The following is a 21323-nucleotide window of genomic DNA, read 5'->3' as shown; positions in this document are numbered from 1 at the left end:
TGTACTTCTGCTACCTCTGTTGCCCTGCTACTGTCTGCCTTGGATGGCTGTCTTAACACATCCCTCTACTCCAAAACAACAGGTGGTAGCATAGCCTTTCCAAATTTCAATTTTGTCTGCTTAGAACTACTTTACTCTCCTTCCATTCTTGACTTGAAAATGCCCCTCTTCAAATTAGGTGTGGGATTGCTTTTTTTTGCTGCCAATATTCCCTCCTCTGTCTTTCCCTGACAGGATAGAATTTGCCTTCCTCGAGTTTGGATATTACAAGGAAATATTTAGTTATTAGTATTGAAACTGTACCCCAATCACAGTATCACTTTACTACGTGTGGAGAACTGTCTGTCTCACTCTCACACACATAGTGCAGTGTATGTGTGCTGTGCCGTGCTGCCTGCAGTGTTGTGCCATGTTGATAGACTCCACACACAAATAAAGAATAGGAGCCTGGTATGAACTCTTTGCTTCAGTCTCTGTCACTGCTCAGTCACCTCACTAGTGCCCAAACATAGACAAAAAAAAATATTCTACACTGTCTCCCACCCACATCCAGATCCTTCCCCAGTGAAGATAAAAATGCCACTGCCTTTCTTTCTCTGGTGACTGGCACATTGAGTGACACCAGTGGTGCAAAGAGTTGTTTAGAAGCAGCAAAAAAGCTTTTTTTTAACCTGAGAGATCTTAAGCCTTTCTAAAACCAAAGCTAGAGAGAAAATACAATACTTTCTACACATGCTAAGACATTCTGGTAGGAGTGGTTTAGCATCACTTGATTCAAATAGCAGCAATAGGCCATTTAGAAAAATACTACACTGTGATTTGTCAAATGTGTCATTTCCTTGCCAATGTGCTTAGCTCTGTCAAGGCAGTGAGGTCACACAAGGAAGAGCTGGTTGTGATAGTTACTTGTACCTGTTGCAGAGGCAAAGACTTCAATGGGCCAAAGAAATGAATGAGAAACATAAACAAATGGGACGTATAATATTTGACCTGTTAGTGCGCACTAGCCAGAAAATTGGGTCCCCCCCCCCAAAAAAAAAAGAAAACCCCGAACCACAGGAAAAATGAAATTTCCCGCGGGAGGCCCCAAAATGAAGCACGAAATAATTTAAAAAAATGATGCACATCTCTATTTTCTCTTGTCCGTTAATGGATGAAACCTACCACTGTGTATTAAATTTGGTGTGTATGTTGTTCTGTATGAAGAGGACAACTTTCAAAGGGATTTTCTTGGGTGAAAACTGCCCAACCAGTGATGTGGGTGAAGTTATGCACACAGTTCCATTAGATGGTTACTTTTACAACATTGTGGTAGGAGCATTTCCAGGGTGGGGTGAGTTTGAAGAAGAAAAGTATATGCATGCACAGGTTTGAATTTTCAAAACTATGCATGTTGATTTGGTCAGGAAAAATATCTGCAGAAAAAAAGCAGATGCCTATCTCTGCATGTAGTACATCTTCTTTTGAGCTGAGTTTGAAATTTCATGTTATCACAGACAATATATATCTCACTTACAGTAGCTATACTAGTATAGCAATAATATGGTTAATAACATAATGATATAGTTAATAAAAAGAAAATTAGAATTACCAAATACTGTTCGAGCTGGAACAGATTCCTTGTTAATCCAAAATGACACTTGGGAGAGTATTACTGTCATGATACAAGGGATGTAGGTCTGAATCATAAAATAACCCATCTTTCGCCTGAGGTGGAAATAAACTGTCATAACAATATATTCACCTAAAAAAAAAAACAGAAACAGGGATCTCAAAAACAGAATTGAATCTCTTCAACGTTTTTATTATTTCAGAAGTTTAAGCTGGATTTGAAATAAATATCTGATTTCCAGTGCTTAGGAAAATTATAATATGTTTCAATATTCTTTATCTGTAGAATAGAAGATATTAAGTGTGATATCCCTGTACTAAAATACACTGTGGCTATCTAGTTAATTTTGTTTCAAGAAAAAATTAGCTGACACAGGAAACCATGGGATAGCTGGATTGGTATCAGAAGGCTACATCTCCCAGAGAACAATCAGCAGATGTTGGCAGGTTAGTAGTGGCTGGTTGGCAGGTTAGTAGTGGCTCTATAAGCAAAACCTCAGCCCCGAACTAGGCAGAGCCAAGTTCAAAACCAGGGAATATACTTTTCGATGAGACCTTCAGGGACACAGAAGTCAAGTCCCAACTTCAGACTGGCAGCACTGGTGCTGCCTTGGAGGAAGAAGGTCTCATGATGGGAGAGCACCAACCAGGTGTAGCAGGAAAGGATCCTGTAGCAAGGACCTGCTCTCTAGGTGATGCATTGTCCTTTCGCACTGAGGATATCTCCCCAAGGCCTACTGCCCAGGAGGGAAGGGTTAGGTCGGCCGTCATAGTTGGTGATTCGATTATTAGGAATGTAGATAGCTGGGTGGCTGGTGGGTGTGAGGATCGCCTGGTAACATGCCTACCTGGTGCGAAGGTGGCAGACCTCACGCGTCACCTAGATAGGATTTTAGACAGTGCTGGGGAGGAGCCGGCTGTCGTGGTACATGTGGGCACCAACAACATAGTAAAATGTGGGAAGGAGGTTCTGGAAGCCAAATTTAGGCTCTTAAGTAGAAAGATTAAATCCAGAACCTCCAGGGTAGCATTCTCTGAAATGCTCCCTGTTCCACGTGCAGGTCACCAGAGGCAGGCAGAGCTCCGGAGTCTCAATGCGTGGATGAGACGATGGTGCAAGGAAGAGGAATTCAGTTTTGTTAGGAACTGGGGAACTTTTTGGGGAAGGGGGAGTCTCTTCCGAAGGGATGGGCTCCACATTAACCAGGGTGGAACAAGACTGCTGGCGCTAACCTTTAAAAAGGAGATAGAGCAGCTTTTAAACTAGAACAAAGGGGAAAGCCAACAGTCGCTCAGCAGCGCATGGTTCGGAGAGAGGTATCTTTAAAGGATACTAATGATGCATTAGAATTAGGGCATCCCGACAGTGAGGTTCCAATAATTAGAAAAGTAGTCCAAGTGCCTGTAACTAAAAACTCCCCTGAGGTAAAAAATTCTAACTTATCCCTATCAATTAAAAAGCAGAACTAAAATACAAACAAAAAACAAACTCTGAAATGTTTGTATGCTAATGTCAGAAGTCTAAGAAGTAAGATGGGAGAATTAGAATGTATATCAGTAAATGATCAGAGCCAAAATGTACTGTAACACCACAAATCATCTGTTGTGATTACTATCACCTCCAGTGAGGAAAAATTATTTTTGTTCTCATATACCAGACCTCATATAAGGGCATGAATTGTAATGCTAAATAGCATATGTTTAGTCAGCCAGATTTTATAATCATAGGTCATTGATGAGTATTTTAGTATGCTTCGTGAATCCAATACACCGAATAGTATTAATAAAAATGGTATGCAGTTGCATAAATTGTAGAAACACGTATTCTTAAATTATTCAATTTTTCAATAATAATATCGAGCTTTCAATAGCGTGAACTTAGCTTTGTTAGTGCGGTGAAGAAACGCCATGTTCTTCATGCGAGGCTAGTATGGAGAAAAGCCCGACACTGGATCCGTGTTTCGGCTTGTGCCTTCATCGGGGGCCGAAATAGCTGTCAATGCAAATGTACATGATTACTAAAAACATTTAACAAAAAATCGGGTGAGTACTTATCAATTGTAAAGGACGAGATCACTACACCGACATGTTATGGAGCGGCTTGAGGTGGCGGCGTCTGCCGGTAATGCGTTTCTTCAACCAAAAGTGAACGGAAGCGTGCCCTGTCTTAAACTCACTCACAGCCAATCATAATGCAATACGTCAGCAGATGAGGTTAAAACATTCAGGTGGCATTTAAACCAAGGAATACCATTCAACCGCAATATTGAGACCCTGCGGTTGTATAGAATTTAATTTAAAAATCCATTGTTGTTCTCTGATGTTCAATATTTTCTGTGGATCACCCCCCCCCCCTCCCTGGTAGTTGGGTACAGTCTATCACCCTCCATCTTAGATCCACGAACTGATGTTTTCCAGGAGACAGTGCGCTACGATTGGAGCTTGAATCTTTTCAGTTTGTAAACAACTTTTCTGTTCAATGAGTCTGGTGCGTATGGCGTGTTTAGTACGGCCGACGTATAGTTTATCGCAAGGGCATTTAATTATGTATATAACATATGAGGTCTGACAATCTGAGTAAGTTTTGGCCGACCATGTTCTTCCTTGATTGTCAGTCCAATCAGAACCTGCAAGGGTAAGTTGACATAAAGAACATTTATGGCATGGCCAATGTCCAGAAGGTTGATCGGGCGCAACAATATTAGGAGGCGTAAAAAATGAATGAGTCAACATCTCTCTTAAGTTCCTGCCACGGCTATACGCAATTATGGGCAACTCAGAAAAAATAGTGTAAGTTTGTAATACATGCCAGTATTTTCATATAATTGATGCTATTGTGGCAGATTTTGAAGAAAAACGTATAGTGCACACAAGGGGATGTTCTTCAGAGGTCGATGAGGTTTCTAACAGTAACCATTGACGATGTACATTAGATGCTCGCTTCAATGCCTTTTTGATAATGCGAGGTGGATAATCACGCTGCAACAAATTTGTTGCCAATTGTTGTGCTTGTAGAAAAAATTCAGACTTCTCAGAACATAAACGTCATAACCGGAGGAATTGTCCAATGGGCAGATTCTTTTTAAGACTGTATGAGTGAAAACTAGAGAAATGTAATAAAGTATTACGGTCAGCAGGATTTTTTGTACAATGAAGTGATAAGATGATCTTCTTGTTTAGTAATCAGAATGTCCAAAAAATTAATCGATGTGTGATGATAATGTAACGTGAAAAAAATATTGTTATCAACTGAATTGAGCCAATCTAAAAATTGATTTAAATGCTGAATATTGCTGTGCCATAAAAAGAAAATATCGTCAATATAACGGAACCAATGAGATATATGAGAAAAATATGCAGAAGGATATATATGTGTTGACACAAAATCAGCCATAAATAAATTGGCCAAGCTTGGGGCCATGGTTGTGCCCATGGCCGTCCCATGGATTTGCTTGTAGAAACGTCCATTGAAAACAAAATAGACTGGATAGACTGTATCCAGTTGAATAGACTGTATCCAACTACCAAGGAGGGAGGGTGATCCACAGAAAATATTGAACATCAGAGAACAACAATGGATTTTTAAATTAAATTCTGTACAACTGCAGGGTCTCAATATTGCGGTTGAATGGTATTCCTTGGTTTAAATGCCACCTGAATGTTTTAACCTCATCTGCTGACGTATTGCATTATGATTGGCTGTGAGTGAGTTTAAGACAGGGCGCACTTCCGTTCACTTTTGGTTGAAGAAAGGCATTACCGGCAGACGCGGCCACCTCATGCCGCTCCATAACATGTCGGTGTAGTGATCTCGTCTTTACAATTGATAAGTACTCACCCGATTTTTTGTTAAATGTTTTTAGTAATCATGTACATTTGCATTGACAGCTATTTCGGCCCCCGATGAAGGCACAAGCCGAAACACGGATCCAGTGTCGGGCTTTTCTCCATACTAGACTCGCATGAAGAACATGGCGTTTCTTCACCGCACTAACAAAGCTAAGTTCACGCTATTGAAAGCTCGATATTATTATTGAAAAATTGAATAATTTAAGAATACGTGTTTCTACAATTTATGCAACTGCATACCATTTTTATTAATACTATTTGGTGTATTGGATTCATGAAGCATACTAAAATACTCATCAATGACCTATGATTATAAAATCTGGCTGACTAAACATATGCTATTTAGCATTACAATTCATGCCCTTATATGAGGTCTGGTATATGAGAACAAAAATAATTTTTCCTCACTGGAGGTGATAGTAATCACAACAGATGATTTGTGGTGTTACAGTACATTTTGGCTCTGATTGAATTTAGCTGCTACCACACATTGACATTTTAAGAGAGTCTTCATAGAGTTTATAGCAGTAAATGATGACATAGACTTAATTGGCATCTCAGAGACTGTTATGATTGCCGCCCGCGGGGTCCCGTCCCCCCCCTGCGAGCAGACACACTCACCGCGTCGTCGTCTTCACCGACGTGGCAGGACGCCACCGTCGGCATGCCCATGTGGCCAGGAGGCCGCCTACCACAACTTCGGGCTCCGCGGTTGGAGCCGCAGCTTCCTCGGGGCCTGGGATCGCCCCCGACGCCATTCGGATCTTCGCGGTGTTTAGGCCGCAGCCCCGGGCTCGAGTAGCGGCAGGAGCCACCCCCGGGGCCTCCCGCAGCGGCTGGAGCCGCTGCCGACGCTGAAGCCTGCGTCCAGGCTCTCCCCTGCCTTCTCTGCAGCGTCTGACGCTGCCAACGTGAAGACGCTGTGCAGGCCGCTGTCCAGGGTCCTGCACAGCCCTGCTCTGCCTGCTTTAGACGCGCGGCCGCGTCTCTCTTCATGATTTAAAGGGCCAGACACAGGAAGTGTCTGGGCCCCACCTGAATGACTGTTTCCTGCCTGAGCCCTATTTAGGGCTGCTCCATCAGTTCTTCCTTGCCTTGTATCATTGTTAGTCTTCGCCCTGGAGGCTCCCGCCTGCCAGAGCTCGTTGTAAGGTCTTCTTCGTGGAGCTCCTCATCCTGATCCCATGTTCCATGTTGTGCCTGAGGTCCATGTCCAGAAGTCTTCGTCTTCGTCCTGGTGTTCCAGCCTTCCTAATGTTTCTGCCTTCACTCCACCTCGTCCTCGCTCTGGAGCCTTCTGGTACCGGTAGGCCGGGGGTTCCCCAGATGTAGTTCCTGGGTGGACTAGGCTACCGGTGGATGGTTGTCCTGTGCTCCTGAGCCGTGAAGCCTGGTGTGTCTTCCTGTGCTGCCCGCTCCCGTCGTGGTCCGTGACCAGCCTTGGGGCTGTATAGGGCACGTAACGGACAGGGTGGTCCGCGACTCAGTCCCGTGGGTGGTCTGAGTAGGGCGCCCTGAGAGACAGTGCCAAAGTCCATGTCCGGTGTCTGCCTTGATGTCCAGTGTCTTGCCTTGGATGCCGTCTGCATCAACCCCGCCATGTTTCCTGCTTCAGATGCCGTCTGCATCAACCCCGCCATGTTTCCTGCTTCGGATGTCGTCTGCATCAATCCTGCCAAGTGTCTTCGTCTTGGGTGCCGTTTGCACCATCCTCGTCTCGTCTTGGATGCCGCTGCATCAACTGTTTCCACGTCTTCATGTCAAGGCCCGTCTGCCCTCAACCTCAGGCCAGGCCTGCTGCCCCATGCTGCTCGCAGCAGGCCCGAAAGGGCCCGGAATGGTCGGAGGACCATTCACCTTCCAACATCCTCGGATGTTTGGCCATGGGAGCTTGCCGGCCTGGCAGAGGGTAGAGTGTTCAGCCACGCGGAGCCACTGTCAACCCCTGGTCCGGTCCGGGATGGCCTGGGTCGGGCTGAGGCCCATGGGCACACTAAACCATCGTTACACAACAGAGACATGGTGGAAAGAGGATAACCAATGGGACACTGCTATACCAGGGTACAAATTATATCGCAATGACAGAGAGGAGCACTCGGGAGGAGGTGTGGCACTTTATGTCCGGGATGGCATAGAGTCCAACAGGATAAACATCCTGCATGAGACTAAATACAAAATTGAATCTTTATGGGTAGAAATCCCTTGTGTGTCAAGGAAGACTATAGTGATAGGGGTATACTACCGTCCACCTGGTCAAGATGGTGAGATGGACAGTGAAATACTAAGATAAATTAGGGAAGCTAACCAAATTGGTAGTGCAGTAATAATGGGAGACTTCAATTACCCCAATATAGACTGGGTAAATGTATCATCGGGTCACGCTAGAGAGATAATGTTCCTGGATGGAATAAATGATAGCTTTATGGAGCAATTGGTTCAGGAACCAATGAGAGAGGGAGCAATATTAGATCTAATTCTCAGTGGAGCACAGGACTTGGTGAGAGAGGTAACAGTGGTGGGGCCGCTTGGCAATAGTGATCATAATATGATCAAATTTGATTTAATGACTGGAAAAGGAACAGTGTGCAAATCCAAGGTTCTCGTGCTAAACTTTCAAAAGGGAAACTTTGATAAAATGAGAAAAATTGTTAGAAAAAAACTGAAAGGAGCAGCTACAAAAGTAAAAAATGTCCAAGAGGCATGGTCATTGTTAAAAAATACCATTCTAGAAGCACAGTCCAGATGTATTCCACACATTAAGAAAAGTGGAAAGAAGGCAAAACAATTACCGGCATGGTTAAAAAGGGAGGTGAAAGAAGCTATTTTAGCCAAAAGATCTTCATTCAAAAATTGGAAGAAGGATCCAACAGAAGAAAATAGGATAAAGCATAAACATTGGCAAGTTAAATGTAAAACATTGATAAGACAGGCTAAGAGAGAATTTGAAAAGAAGTTGGCTGTAGAGGCAAAAACTCACAGTAAAATCTTTTTTAAATATATCCGAAGCAGAAAGCCTGTGAGGGAGTCAGTTGGACCATTAGATGATCGAGGGGTTAAAGGGGCACTTAGAGAAGATGAGGCCATCGTGGAAAGATTAAATGATTTCTTTGCTTCAGTGTTTACTGAAGAGGATGTTGGGGAGGTACCCGTAATGAGGAAGGTTTTCATGGGTAATGATTCAGATGGACTGAATCAAATCATGGTGAACCTAGAAGATGTGATAGGCCTGATTGACAAACTGAAGAGTAGTAAATCACCTGGACCGTATGGTATACACCCCAGAGTTCTGAAGGAACTAAAAAAATGAAATTTCAGACCTATTAGTAAAAATTTGTAACTTATCATTAAAAACATCCATTGTACCTGAAGACTGGAGGATAGCAAATGTAACCCCAATATTTAAAAAGGGCTCCAGGGGCGATCCGGGAAACTACAGACCGGTTAGCCTGTTTTCAGTGCCAGGAAAAATAGTGGAAAGTGTTCTAAACATCAAAAACACAGAACATATAGAAAGACATGGTTTAATGGAACAAAGTCAGCATGGCTTTACCCAGGGCAAGTCTTGCCTCACAAATCTGCTTCACTTTTTTGAAGGAGTTAATAAACATGTGGATAAAGGTGAACCGGTAGATATAGTATACTTGGATTTTCAGAAGGCGTTTGACAAAGTTCCTCATGAGAGGCTTCTAGGAAAAGTAAAAAGTCATGGGATAGGTGGCGATGTCCTTTTGTGGATTGCAAACTGGCTAAAAGACAGGAAACAGAGAGTAGGATTAAATGGGCAATTTTCTCAGTGGAAGGGAGTGGACAGTGGAGTGCCTCAGGGATCTGTATTGGGACCCTTACTGTTCAATATATTTATAAATGATCTGGAAAGAAATACGACGCGTGAGATAATCAAATTTGTAGATGACACAAAATTGTTCAGAGTAGTTAAATCACAAGCAGATTGTGATAAATTGCAGGAAGACCTTGTGAGACTGGAAAATTGGGCATCCAAATAGCAGATGAAATTTAATGTGGATAAGTGCAAGGTGATGCACATAGGGAAAAATAACCCATGCTATAATTACACAATGTTGGGTTCCATATTAGGTGTTACAACCCAAGAAAGAGATCTAGGTGTCATAGTGGATAACACATTGAAATTGTCGGTACAGTGTGCTGCGGCAGTCAAAAAAGCAAACAGAATGTTGGGAATTATTAGAAAGGGAATGGTGAATAAAACGGAAAATGTCATAATGCCTCTGTATCACTCCATGGTGAGACCGCACCTTGAATATTGTGTACAATTCTGGTCGCCGCGTCTCAAAAAAGATATAATTGCGATGGAGAAGGTACAGAGAAGGGCTACCAAAATGATAAGGGGAATGGAACAACTCCCCAATGAGGAAAGACTAAAGAGGTTAGGACTTTTCAGCTTGGAGAAGAGACGACTGAGGGTTGATATGATAGAGGTGTTTAAAATCATGAGAGGTCTAGAACGGGTAGATGTGAATCGGTTATTTACTCTTTCGGATAGTTGAAAGACTAGGGGGCACTCCATGAAGTTAGCAGGGGGCACATTTAAAACTAATCGGAGAAAGTTCTTTTTTACTCAACGCACAATTAAACTCTGGAATTTGTTGCCAGAGGATGTGGTTAGTGCAGTTAGTATAGCTGTGTTTAAAAAAGGATTGGATAAGTTCTTGGAGGAGAAGTCCATTACCTGCTATTAAGTTCACTTAGAGAATAGCCACTGCCATTAGCAATGGTTACATGGAATAGACTTAGTTTTTGGGTACTTGCCAGGTTCTTATGGCCTGGATTGGCCACTGTTGGAAACAGGATGCTGGGCTTGATGGACCCTTGGTCTGACCCAGTATGGCATTTTCTTATGTTCTTATGTAGTGGCCATTGTACTGTTCGGCAAAATGAAAAGGTGAAAATAAGTGACAAATAAAGGAAGCACAGTCCAGGTCATGCTGTGCAGGTTACAACTCCACAGAAACCAAGTGAGTTGGTGCCGGCAATTTCGTGGCACTGGTAGTTGGCTAGTTTCCAGGAATATCATGAAGGTCATATATTTGGGCAAGTACCTCTCTAGTTTTAACAGCTGTGTGGTTTAGTTGGAGGAAAGCTGGCTGGATATTAGATTAAAACTTGGAATTTGTATGTTCACCACCAAGATGGTAGAAAACTGAAAAGGAAGACAACAGAAACAGACATGGATAAAGAGTGATATCCTGCAAGTAACCAAGCATCTGCAGATGGCTGCTGAGATATATCCATTCAGGATAGGTAGGAGTAGCTGGGCAGATGAGATGGGCCAATTCATTTTTTTCTGCTATCAACTACTATTACTTTTCAGTCCGCTGAGAGCAATCTGTTCATATTACCCAAATTTGGACAACCATGTCCAGAAATGAAAAGCCTACATTTCATAGGATATTTCTAGGAAGATATACAGTATTCTAGTATACCAAAGTTTAAAACAATTTAATTATTCTTCCATACAACTGAGATTACTTTTACCAACACCAGACCATTTTCAGAACAGTATAAAGGTTATCCATATATGCTTTGATTTATAAAATTGCTCATGAAAGAAAATTGCTTGGCACTATAAATTAAATAAAGACCATGATGTATGTTACTCCTTGATAATATGCTGGACACAGATTTTCATATGTGTGCTAATATTTCAACACCATAAGAAAACATGCCTGATTTGAATGAGTCTGCAATACTATAGTAGTATATTATTTAAAAGAATATATTCTTTCTATTCTATTCATGGAAAAGACAATTTTCAAAGCTATTTATAAAGAAAAATAGAGATTTAGATGTGTAAATTGACTGAAAACTTCTCTAGTTAACATGGCTAAAAGTGCTCATTTAACTGCACAATTTTAATTGCACTGTGAGAAAAAGTAAAAGGAATTCATGGACTGTCACAATATGGAAAGTTTGAAAATTGCCCCCAGAATGGTTCACACAAAAAGAAATGTGTGATCTTTGCCAGACCATACTGCATGGTTTTTCTCATAGCTAGTGCGAATAAGTAAAATATTAAACATTGAAAAATACATTTTTTCTTAGGAATCCATACATTGAGCCATATGTTCTCAATGATTTTCCTCATTTTGAATCAATCAAAATAATGCTTAATATATCTGGCTTTTTATCTCCTGTTTGATATGATCTCAAATGCCTCTAATAATCCTAGATTATAGGCCAGATTTTAAAAGGGTTATGTGCATAAGGTACGCGCGTAACCCTTGTAAACCTCCCCTGCGCACACCGAGCCTATTTTGCATAGGCTCGGCGGCGTGCGCAAGCCCCGGGAAGCGCGTAAGTCCCGGGGTTTGCAAAAAGGGGCGGTCGGGGCCATGGCCAGGGGTCACAGTTTTGGATCAGGGGCGTGTTCAGGGGCGTGTGGGCGGTCCGGGGGCGTGACCGAGTGCCCCGACACAGCGGCCTGTGTCAGGGCCTGCCACGCCGGTGTGTGTAAGTTACTACTGCCCGGAGGCAGTAGTAACTTTTCAGATAAAGGTGTGGGGGGGGGTCTAGATAGGGCCGGGGGGGTGGGTTAGGTAGGGGAAGGGAGGGGAAGGTCCAGGGGGTGGAAGGAAAGTTCCCTCCAAGGCCGCTCTGATTTCAGAGCGGCCTCGGAGGGAACGGGCAGCATGCGCAGGGCTCGGCGTGCACAACTTGCATAAATGCGCACCCCCTTGCATGCGCCGACCCCAGATTTTATAAGATACGCGCGGCTACGCGCGTATCTTATAAAATCCAGCGTACTTTTGTTCGCGCCTGATGCGCGAACAAAAGTACGCGGGTGCGCTATGTTTTAAAATGTACTTCTATATCTTCATTAAGAACATCTACATTGGTTTCTTGCCTCTTTATTGCTTATCACACAGGATAAGAGGATGCTTTACCAAGGGCCTGGCTACAACTTTGGATGCTGTAAAGAAATGTACCAAAAACTGTCAGATAGTCAAAGACCACTTGTTTCACTCTTTTTAACAGGGATCTTTGCACCATTTTTTTAAATGTATGCACTTACTTAAACTTTTGCTTTGAAACTTGCACCTGGTTCAAGGTTGCAACAGACATTTGTACCTTTTGTAATGGTACTTTTGTAACTGAAAATATGTGCAGATTTGAAAATGTAATCCATGTGTACTATTTTCCTCCTCTCACCTAAACATGCCACCAGGAATGTCTTCCTCTGATGATGGCAAAATTATATGCATTTTGGAACAATATACATATTTTTAGATGTATTGAAAGAGGCCAATTTTCAGAAAACCAATTTACAGATGTAAATTGTTATATGAATGGTGCCATGCAAATGTGCATGGACGCTGCAAATAACTAAGACATCTCTGCACCGAGTGGCACGCACTCAGTTTTACATGGGGGAGGATGGTAACAGTAGTAATGGTGGTTGGGCCACTTAGTAATAGTGACCTGACTATAATACAATCAAATTTAGCATAATCACAGGCAGAAAGACATTAAATAACACTACAGCAGAAGCATTTAACTTTAAAAAAGAAGACACTGATAAAATGAGGAAATTCATTAGAAAAAAACTAAAATGATACAAAGGTTAAAAGTTTGCATGAGGCATGCACATTATTTAATAATTCTATATTGGAAGCCTAGATAAAATGTATTCCACACATTAAAAAAGAGCAAATGAAGACCAAATGACTGCCAGCATGGTCAAATGGTGAAGTGGAAAAAAAAATTAAAGCCAAAAGGAAATCTTTCAGAAAATGAAAAAAAGATTCAAATCAGGAAATAAGTAAGGGCATAAGCACCAGCAAGTTAGATGTAAAAAAAATAAGTCAGGCAAGAGAGAACTTGAAAAGAACCTTGCCATGTAGGCAAAACTAATAATACAAACTTTTTTCAAGTACATTTGAAGCAAGAAGCCAGTGATAAAGTCACCTGGACCACTAGATGACAAAGGGACTAAAAGGATATTCAAGGTTACAAGGCGATGGCAGCAACAAGTTAGGTTCGATTGGGTATATTGTGGATTATAGCTAATGGATGGTATCCAATTGTCAGATGGGAGAAAGATTTTTCCCTTCAGATCATAAATAAAGCATTAGAGCAAATGCTGGTGATTCTAAATTGAAAAATGAAAGAGGGCCACAGTTTAGGGTATGTGAGCAACCAGATAAGCACTCAATAGGAGGCTATCCATGTCCCGTGGGATGAGCTAATATAAATGTCTGCCATACAAGAAAATGATAATGGACTAAGCCAGACTAGTGCCATTTTCTTTTATAGAAAAAATTGAATATGGCACCAGACTCACCTGTAGGTTTAGGTGTGAGCTAAAAATATTTATTAGGGGGAGGGAGAGAGAGAGAGAGAGAGAGCACCTTTATATAGAAGTCAATATGCCGCTATTTATACCACTGTAAGAGGGGATACGTTTATCTCGGGCTTGGGGGGTGGTTTTGCATACACAATAGGAGGTACGAACACCAAAGTTGACATCACTGAATATTTTCTGTCATTTGAATCAATGACAGGTACAAAAGTAGTTGATTTGTAAAATGCACTCTCTACCTAGCCTCAGACAAGCTAGGTAGAGAGTGCAGCAAGCTAGGTAGAGAGTGCATTGTACAAATCAATTCCTCTTGTAACTTTCATCGATTCAAACGACATACAATCTTCAGTGATGTCAACTTTGCTGTTTGCATCTCTGTGTATGTAACCCCCCCTCAAACCTACCCTCCCCAAACCCCACACCGAGTTAAAGGTACTCCCATACCCCCTCTTACAGTGGTATAAATAGAGAGTGACATATTGATTGCTATACAAAGGTGTGGTCTTTCTCTCTCTCTCTCTCTTGTTGTGCTATTTAAAATGTGCATTAGGGTGTTATTGTGAGTGCTAATGATAATTGACCATGTCAGTTTGCTTTTGCCATTTACAACTGTAACACTGATGGGGCAGGAGTAACGGGATTGCTCCTGCCTCATGAAAAGAGGAGGGTGTGGAAGGGTTAAAGTTTTTTCTGGCAGTGGCAAAGATCCAACAATTATTTTGGTTTCTTTTGATTTTTATTTGTTTATTTAATTCATTTTTTAATTTTTATTTCAAGTAAAAAAATCTAACAAATCAAACAAAAACAAAATAGAAACAAATGAAAGAAAAAACACAATGAAAATCAAAACTAGGGGATGTGTGCACATCCCCTACTGATGTATTCAGTTTGGTTTAGATTTATGTAAATATTTGTAGTAACAAAGAATTTAATGTATTTCATGAATGTGTGATTCTTCCAAATGTGAGTTTGAAAGTAGTCATAAATTTGAAGTGTTTGAAAAATTCAAAACTAATATGAATCTTTGAATACTTCAAAGAAAAATGTGAATTAAAGGCTGACTTGATAGACCAAGATCTGATTTCAAGGCCCGGTTTATGCTTCTCAGGTCATCCAGGGCTGGGGATGCAATGAAAGCAGCATTATCTGCCACTGGGGCAGGAGAGAGAAGTGTCAGCCACCACTCAATGGCCATAACCTACTAGCCAAACTTAGGGACGGATTTTAAAAGGTTTATGCGCTTATATTACGTGCGTAACCACGAAAACCTGCTCCTACGTGCGCCCAGCCTATTTTCCATAGGCCCGGTGATGCGCACAAGCCCCAGGATGTGTGTAAATCCCGGGGCTTGAAAAAATGGGCGGGGTATGGATGGGGCGGGGAGGTCTAGGGGCGTGGCGTTGCCAGAGGCCTCTCCACTGCTGCTGGGCCTGGAGATCGGGCACCAGCACTCAGCAGGCACGCGCAACTTATACCCGCCCAGAGGCAGGCGTAAATAAAAAATAAAGGTGGGGGGATTTAGGTAGGGTAGGGGGGTGGGTTAGATAGGGGAAGGGAGGGGAAGGTGGGGGGGGGCGGAGGGAATGGAGAAAGCCATCGGGGCTCCCCTAGGGCTCGGTGCGCACAAGGTGCAAAAATGTGCACCCCCTTGCACGCACCGACCCCGGATTTTATAACATGCACACGGCTGCGCGTGCATGTTATAAAATCGGGCGTAGATTTGTGCACACCGGATTGCGCACACAAATCTATGCCCGCGCGTAGGTATGAATATCTGGCCCTTAGGGTGCATCCATACCAGGTTCCAGGGAGAGTTGTAGTCTGTTGCCCTTAGCCAAGGATTGTTACTACTATGACCATGCTACAAGAGTTATAAAAAAGATATGAGAAACCTCCCAAGTAGTTGTGAATAAAGACCCTTGGCATTGTGGCTGCTTATAATTGATTTATAAGCCCAATGGAACAGGAGGAAACCTATGGAACAAAAAAACAATAAGTAAAAGAAGTATGAATCAACAACTATTTGCATCTGAAATAGGTAAAAAAAAAATCTAAAACAAGATGAATATAGAGCTTTGGAAATCTACAAATAGCTCAGTTATCCTGATCAATCTGAGGCCTGCCCCAATTTAGCTCTGATTATTTGAACCTCCCCAGTGCAGATAGTGTTCTGATTTAATCACAACTGATTATTTCATCTCTAATTATGGCTACTGAATGTCAAAAAATGTTTTTTACTTAGTAGGATAAACATTAGCTGTATCTGCCTATAATTTTAATATGAATCTACTTGGAATATTCATCCATTAAGAACTGTTGCTTTGTATTGTATTTTTGACATGGAATGACAAAAAGAAAAACAAGAAAATTGAATGCTGCTTTAAATACATGATGTACAGAGATAGCACAAATTGACATTAAAAAAAACAATAACATATATCCTATAAATATATATGCAAGAGAACTTGTAAAATAAAGGCAGGTCAGAGTCTTCAGAACATTAGTTTTATTATTTTAAGAACACAAAAATACATAATAAATATGACTGTTAAACTACAATTTAAATTGTTCTTATTTTAAAATATTCTTACCTGTAATAGATTTAATGGTTTCACTAGAAACTGTTTGCCCAATCAGATCATACTGAACTAAACTAGAAGATTCTTTAGGGACTTCCACTGACTTTTCAGGTCCTTTTGTCCAGGTGTAGATCATTTCACTCTTTGGGTATGCATCTGTATAATATAGAGATTGTAAATGGTAAATGTCATTTGATTTATGGCAAATGGATATTTTAGAAATGCCACTTAGTCAAAGAAAACATTTTTTCCCCCTTAAGTCTAGCTTGGTAATTTTTTCATTCAGTTGTAGGGATGTGTATTTGTTTTATATAAATAAGGAATTTGATCTGAAAAAAAAACCATTTTAATTTTAGTTCATTGAAATCCAAAATGAATTTGAGAGTGCCCCAAAAATAACAAAAATGTTCATTTGTGATTATTTTTGGATCCTACTGAAGTCTACGGGGCAAGCAAAATTGCTGGAATCCAGTGATGTCACAGTGAAACTAGACTGGTCAGAGTTATTTTATGTTATGTTAGTTTATTTGTATGCTGCTTATGATCATAACCCTAAGTGGCTAACAAAATAAGCATTGTTAAAAGAAACTGTTAAAATCAATATGTCCAATACTCAATCAAAAGAATTAAAAGAGATTAAAATATATCATTAAAACTAATGTAAAACAGTGGATTCAAATAAAGTAGAACAGCAAAAATAGAATACAAATTTTGGATGAACATTTTCTTATAAAAAATCATGAAAGAAAAGGAAAGTTGCTTTCTGAAAAATTTGGAGCATTGAACCAAACATAAATCATCTGGTAATTGATTCCAATACTCTACTGCAGCAAAAGAGAAGGCACATTTAGAAAATTCCATTAGATGTATTTGATTGATATATGGAGCCTCCAATAAAAACTTCTGAGAGGATCTTAGGGTTCTTTTAGGACAATAAGATTTTAACATTGTAGAAATCCAAGGAATGGAAAGATGGTTATGAAAATGAATCAGACTAGCAATTTTATAGTTGATCCTTGATTGTAATGGAAGCCAATGAAGGTCTACCAGTAGAGGAGATATATGATTGCAAATAGAGAGTCTGGACATGAAACAAGCTGCTGTGTTCTATAAGAGTTGGATTGGCTTAATGACAGACTAGGGAAGACCTAGACATAAGCCATTGCAATAGTCTAGGTGAGGCATGATCGTCAACTGAACCATAGTATGGAAATCAAATGGAAGAAGCAAAAGTTTGAGAGGACACAACAGCCAAAGTTTATAAAAACCAGATTTTACAACAGCCTTAATTTGAGAGACAAAAGATAGAGTTGAGTCAATAATGACACCAAAGTTTTGAGGCTGGGAACTTACTTTCATTGTATCTCCATGAATAGAAATAGACATTGGTCTAGGAATAACATTCTGATGCTGAAGATTTACAAATTCAGTTTTGGATAAATTGAGTGATCACCTGTTTTCACTAAGCCAGAATTCAATGTCTCAGACCAGGAGTCTTCAATGGGTAGCAAGAATTGTATGTCATCCACATTAATTTGGAAGTTGACATGGTCAGCCAAATAGTCACAGACAGGAGCCAAATAGATGTTAAAGATTAAGCAGATAAGGTGGACCCCTGAGGGACTCCTAAATTCACGGGATATCAATCTGATTTTTTCTAATTGCACCAGGCCTATTGCTTTCTATTCTGGATATAGGTTTGGAACTATCTGTGAACTGGGTCCAAAATCCCAAGTTCTCTCAATTGAGATAATAAAATCAAATGATCAACAGTGTCAAATGCTGTCGTGTTAGCTAACATTACCAGAATACAGCTATGGCCTTTCTCAAAACTACAACTGATGGTATCTGTAAGAAAGATCAACAGCATCTCAGTATTAAAAGCCTTCCTAAAACAATATAGAAAATTGGGCAGGATAATATTGTCATCAACAAAGATTTCTAAATGCTTTAAGACCACTGATTCTAAAATCTTTTATAAAAATGGTAATAAGGAAATGGGTCTAAAATTCAGAAGATCAGTTTGATCAAGAACTGGTTTTTTTTTTGTTTTTTTTTAAAGGGTCGAACAGTAGCCATTTTGAGTGGGCCTGCATCAAAACCCTCAGATAATAAGAGATTAACCAAATGACTTATTAAAGGAGTAATCACTTCTCTGGTGATTTTTAGAACATTAATCCTACAAATATTTAACGGGCAGTTTGAAGAATTGAATGCTCATATAATATTTGAATATTTGAGTTGGGATAGGGAAGGCGAAGCAAATTTTTTAACAAACCTATTCTAGTTGATATCTGCATGGATTCAGAGATGTTTCCTCTTTTTTTTTCAACCTGAAAATGCAAGAAACTTTGGCAGCACCATATTAGTTCCTTTATGTGCTGGAAAGTACAGAGGAAGTTTGTGTCTTCTTAAGCTCTCAGCTAAAGAAAAAGTTTGAAAACATTCAAGAAAAAACCTAAGATAATTTAAACGTGAGGTGGACTCTGCCGCTATTTCTTCTTGTCACACATTGAATGTAACTGAATGTAAATCTTTTGTCTGTTCAATGTTACACTTTATAGCTATACTGTATCATTGAACAGGCAGAAGGAAGAGACAGAATGTCTCTCTGTACAGTGTGGTTATATCACATCACAGAGAGACCTTATATTCATATAAAGTGCAACCATTTATTTAGAATTCACAACACATACCTAAATAGACACATTAAAAACTAAACTAGCCCATTCATTCCACCCATACATTCATACCATCATATTAAAAAACATTTCTTCACCAAAAAGCACTCTGTATAAATTACAAATATTTCAATGTATATATAACAAATTAATATTAATACAAAATTTGAATATATCCCCTCTCATTGGATGAAACCTCCTATTTTATATCTCTGCCCACATACTTCAATGTCGGCCTCAATAAATGTTACGTTATTATTATCCAACGAAAGACGTCTTCGTTTCGCCTGTAACTTCAGGCTTCCTCAGGGATTAATTCATCACACCATGAACCACTTTGTTGATATCGTGGATTTCACATAAATTATTCATAGATGACTCAATTCTCTTACAATGTAGCCACACTCCAATAAAGTATTCTTTCTAAACCATACCACGATACAATCGTGGCCAGGATGTGATTACCTTCTATATACACACCACTACAAGCTGGCGAACACAGCCATTACCCCGTATAAGTATTTCAATACTCGTCACCGCTACCTCCATTAACACCACATCGGCAAAAACTGTTGAACTTCTAATCCTTTGAAACTTAATCGTAGTGGTTCACTTCTCATATTCCATTAAATGAAAAAATCTTCACATGTTGTGCTTCCCAATTTCACGTAAATATGACGCACGTAATACGATGCACGTAAATCCGACGCACGTAATACTTCCCAATTTCACGTAAATCCAACGTGCGTCGGATTTACGTGAAATTGGGCCCAACGAGGGTTCCGGGAGCGAACCCGAGGGGAATCACGTGACGCCGCGTCACTCTGACGTGACGCGGACGTCACATGATTCCCCACACGTCCGCTCCCGGACCCTCACGGAACTTTTGGCCAGCTTTGGTAAGTCTTGGGGGGGGGATTAAGGAGGGTGAGGGGTTTAAATTTTTATTTAGATCAACAATCGCGATTTCCAACGTATTCAACATAGCTATGTTGAATAAGTTGGAAATCCGATCGTTTAAGCCTCATCTTTTTTTTAAGTTAAAAAAAAAAAATAAGTTGCGTTTTCCATTAAGTTCAAAACGAATGCACACCCCTAGTACAAATCAACTCCTCTTTTATCTTTCATCACTCCAAATGACAGAAAATCTTCACTGATGTCAACCTTGCTGTTTGTACCTCTGACTGTGTACCCTACCCGAAACCCAAAACTCACCCCAAGTTACTAGTGCTCCCTCTTACAGTTCTATAAATAGTAGAGTGACATAATGCTCCCTATAGAGTCTCTCTCACTCCCTCTCCCTCTCTTTTCAGTTGGTAATACACCTAAAGAGCACAGATTAATCAGGGTGTGAAAAGTGTATTGCATGTTGTGAAAATTATCTATGCAAGAGGGAAATTATTCTAACCATGCCCCCTTTTATTGCAGGCACTATTTCCACTATATTTATAGCATTTTGATGAACCTAGGGCAAAGATTGATATGGATTAGTAAGGGAGAAAATGCTGCACACAAACTTTGTCCTCTTTCTATTGAGTCTTCTTGGTTATTGATGCAAAGATATGGAATGTCCTCCCTCAGGAACGTTGTGCTTTTACAGACTAGAAACGTTTCCATAAAAAAGCTAAAAGGTCATCTGTTTTAGCTTACATATTCATAACTTTGCTAACGATTTTATATTTATGTTTATATTGTGTTAACTGGGTCTTGCTTCTCTAATTTGTTTTAAATGTTGCTTATGTTGTTGATGCAGTCCATTTAGTATGGGTTCTCCAATATATGTGGAATATAAAAACTTTTAAACAAACAAATAAAGAATAAAACTCCCCTCTTCCTTCCCACATACCCCTTTCCTTTCCTCCCCTCTGACTCATGCCCCTTAACTTCCCTCATTTTTCATTCAGCTATCTTCTTGTCCCTCCATTCTCCTCTCATTCACATCCCCTTCCCTCCCGTCCTCCCCTAGTCTTCTGTTTCCCCTCTTCTCCTCTTTCCCCTCTTACCCCCTTCTCACTCACCCTCCCTTCCTTCCACCCATGTATTCACTCATCCAATCCCTAACCTCCCATCCCTTCCTTCTCATTCACCACTTCCTTCCCTTCTCTCTCACTGACTCACCAGTCTCTTATCCCTCACCCTTTCCTTCCTTCCCCTCAACTCTCACTCATCGTCTTCCCTCACCCATCCTCTTCCCATCCTTCCCACTTATCTCTCTTCTCACTCACCTCTTCCTTCTCACTCACACCCTCTTCCCTTTCCTTGCCT

General features: G+C 40.6%; 1 protein-coding gene across 1 annotated transcript in view; it reads right to left on the bottom strand.

The window, feature by feature from the left end:
- The window catches only part of GABRA4 (gamma-aminobutyric acid type A receptor alpha4 subunit), a 231649-nt gene that overhangs the window by 49964 nt on the left and 160362 nt on the right, over positions 1-21323 (bottom strand). Inside the window, exons 6-7 of the mRNA XM_029588371.1 lie at positions 16390-16533; positions 1592-1744 (exon numbers count right to left, since the gene is read on the bottom strand). Of these exons, the coding sequence (XP_029444231.1) occupies positions 1592-1744; positions 16390-16533 (297 nt within the window). The remainder of the gene's footprint in view (positions 1-1591; positions 1745-16389; positions 16534-21323) is intronic.

Source organism: Rhinatrema bivittatum, chromosome 1 (assembly GCF_901001135.1).
Source record: "Rhinatrema bivittatum chromosome 1, aRhiBiv1.1, whole genome shotgun sequence".
Taxonomy (NCBI): domain Eukaryota; kingdom Metazoa; phylum Chordata; class Amphibia; order Gymnophiona; family Rhinatrematidae; genus Rhinatrema; species Rhinatrema bivittatum.
The sequence above is the reverse complement of the archived record's forward strand: the minus strand, read 5'-3'. Positions and strand labels throughout refer to the sequence as shown.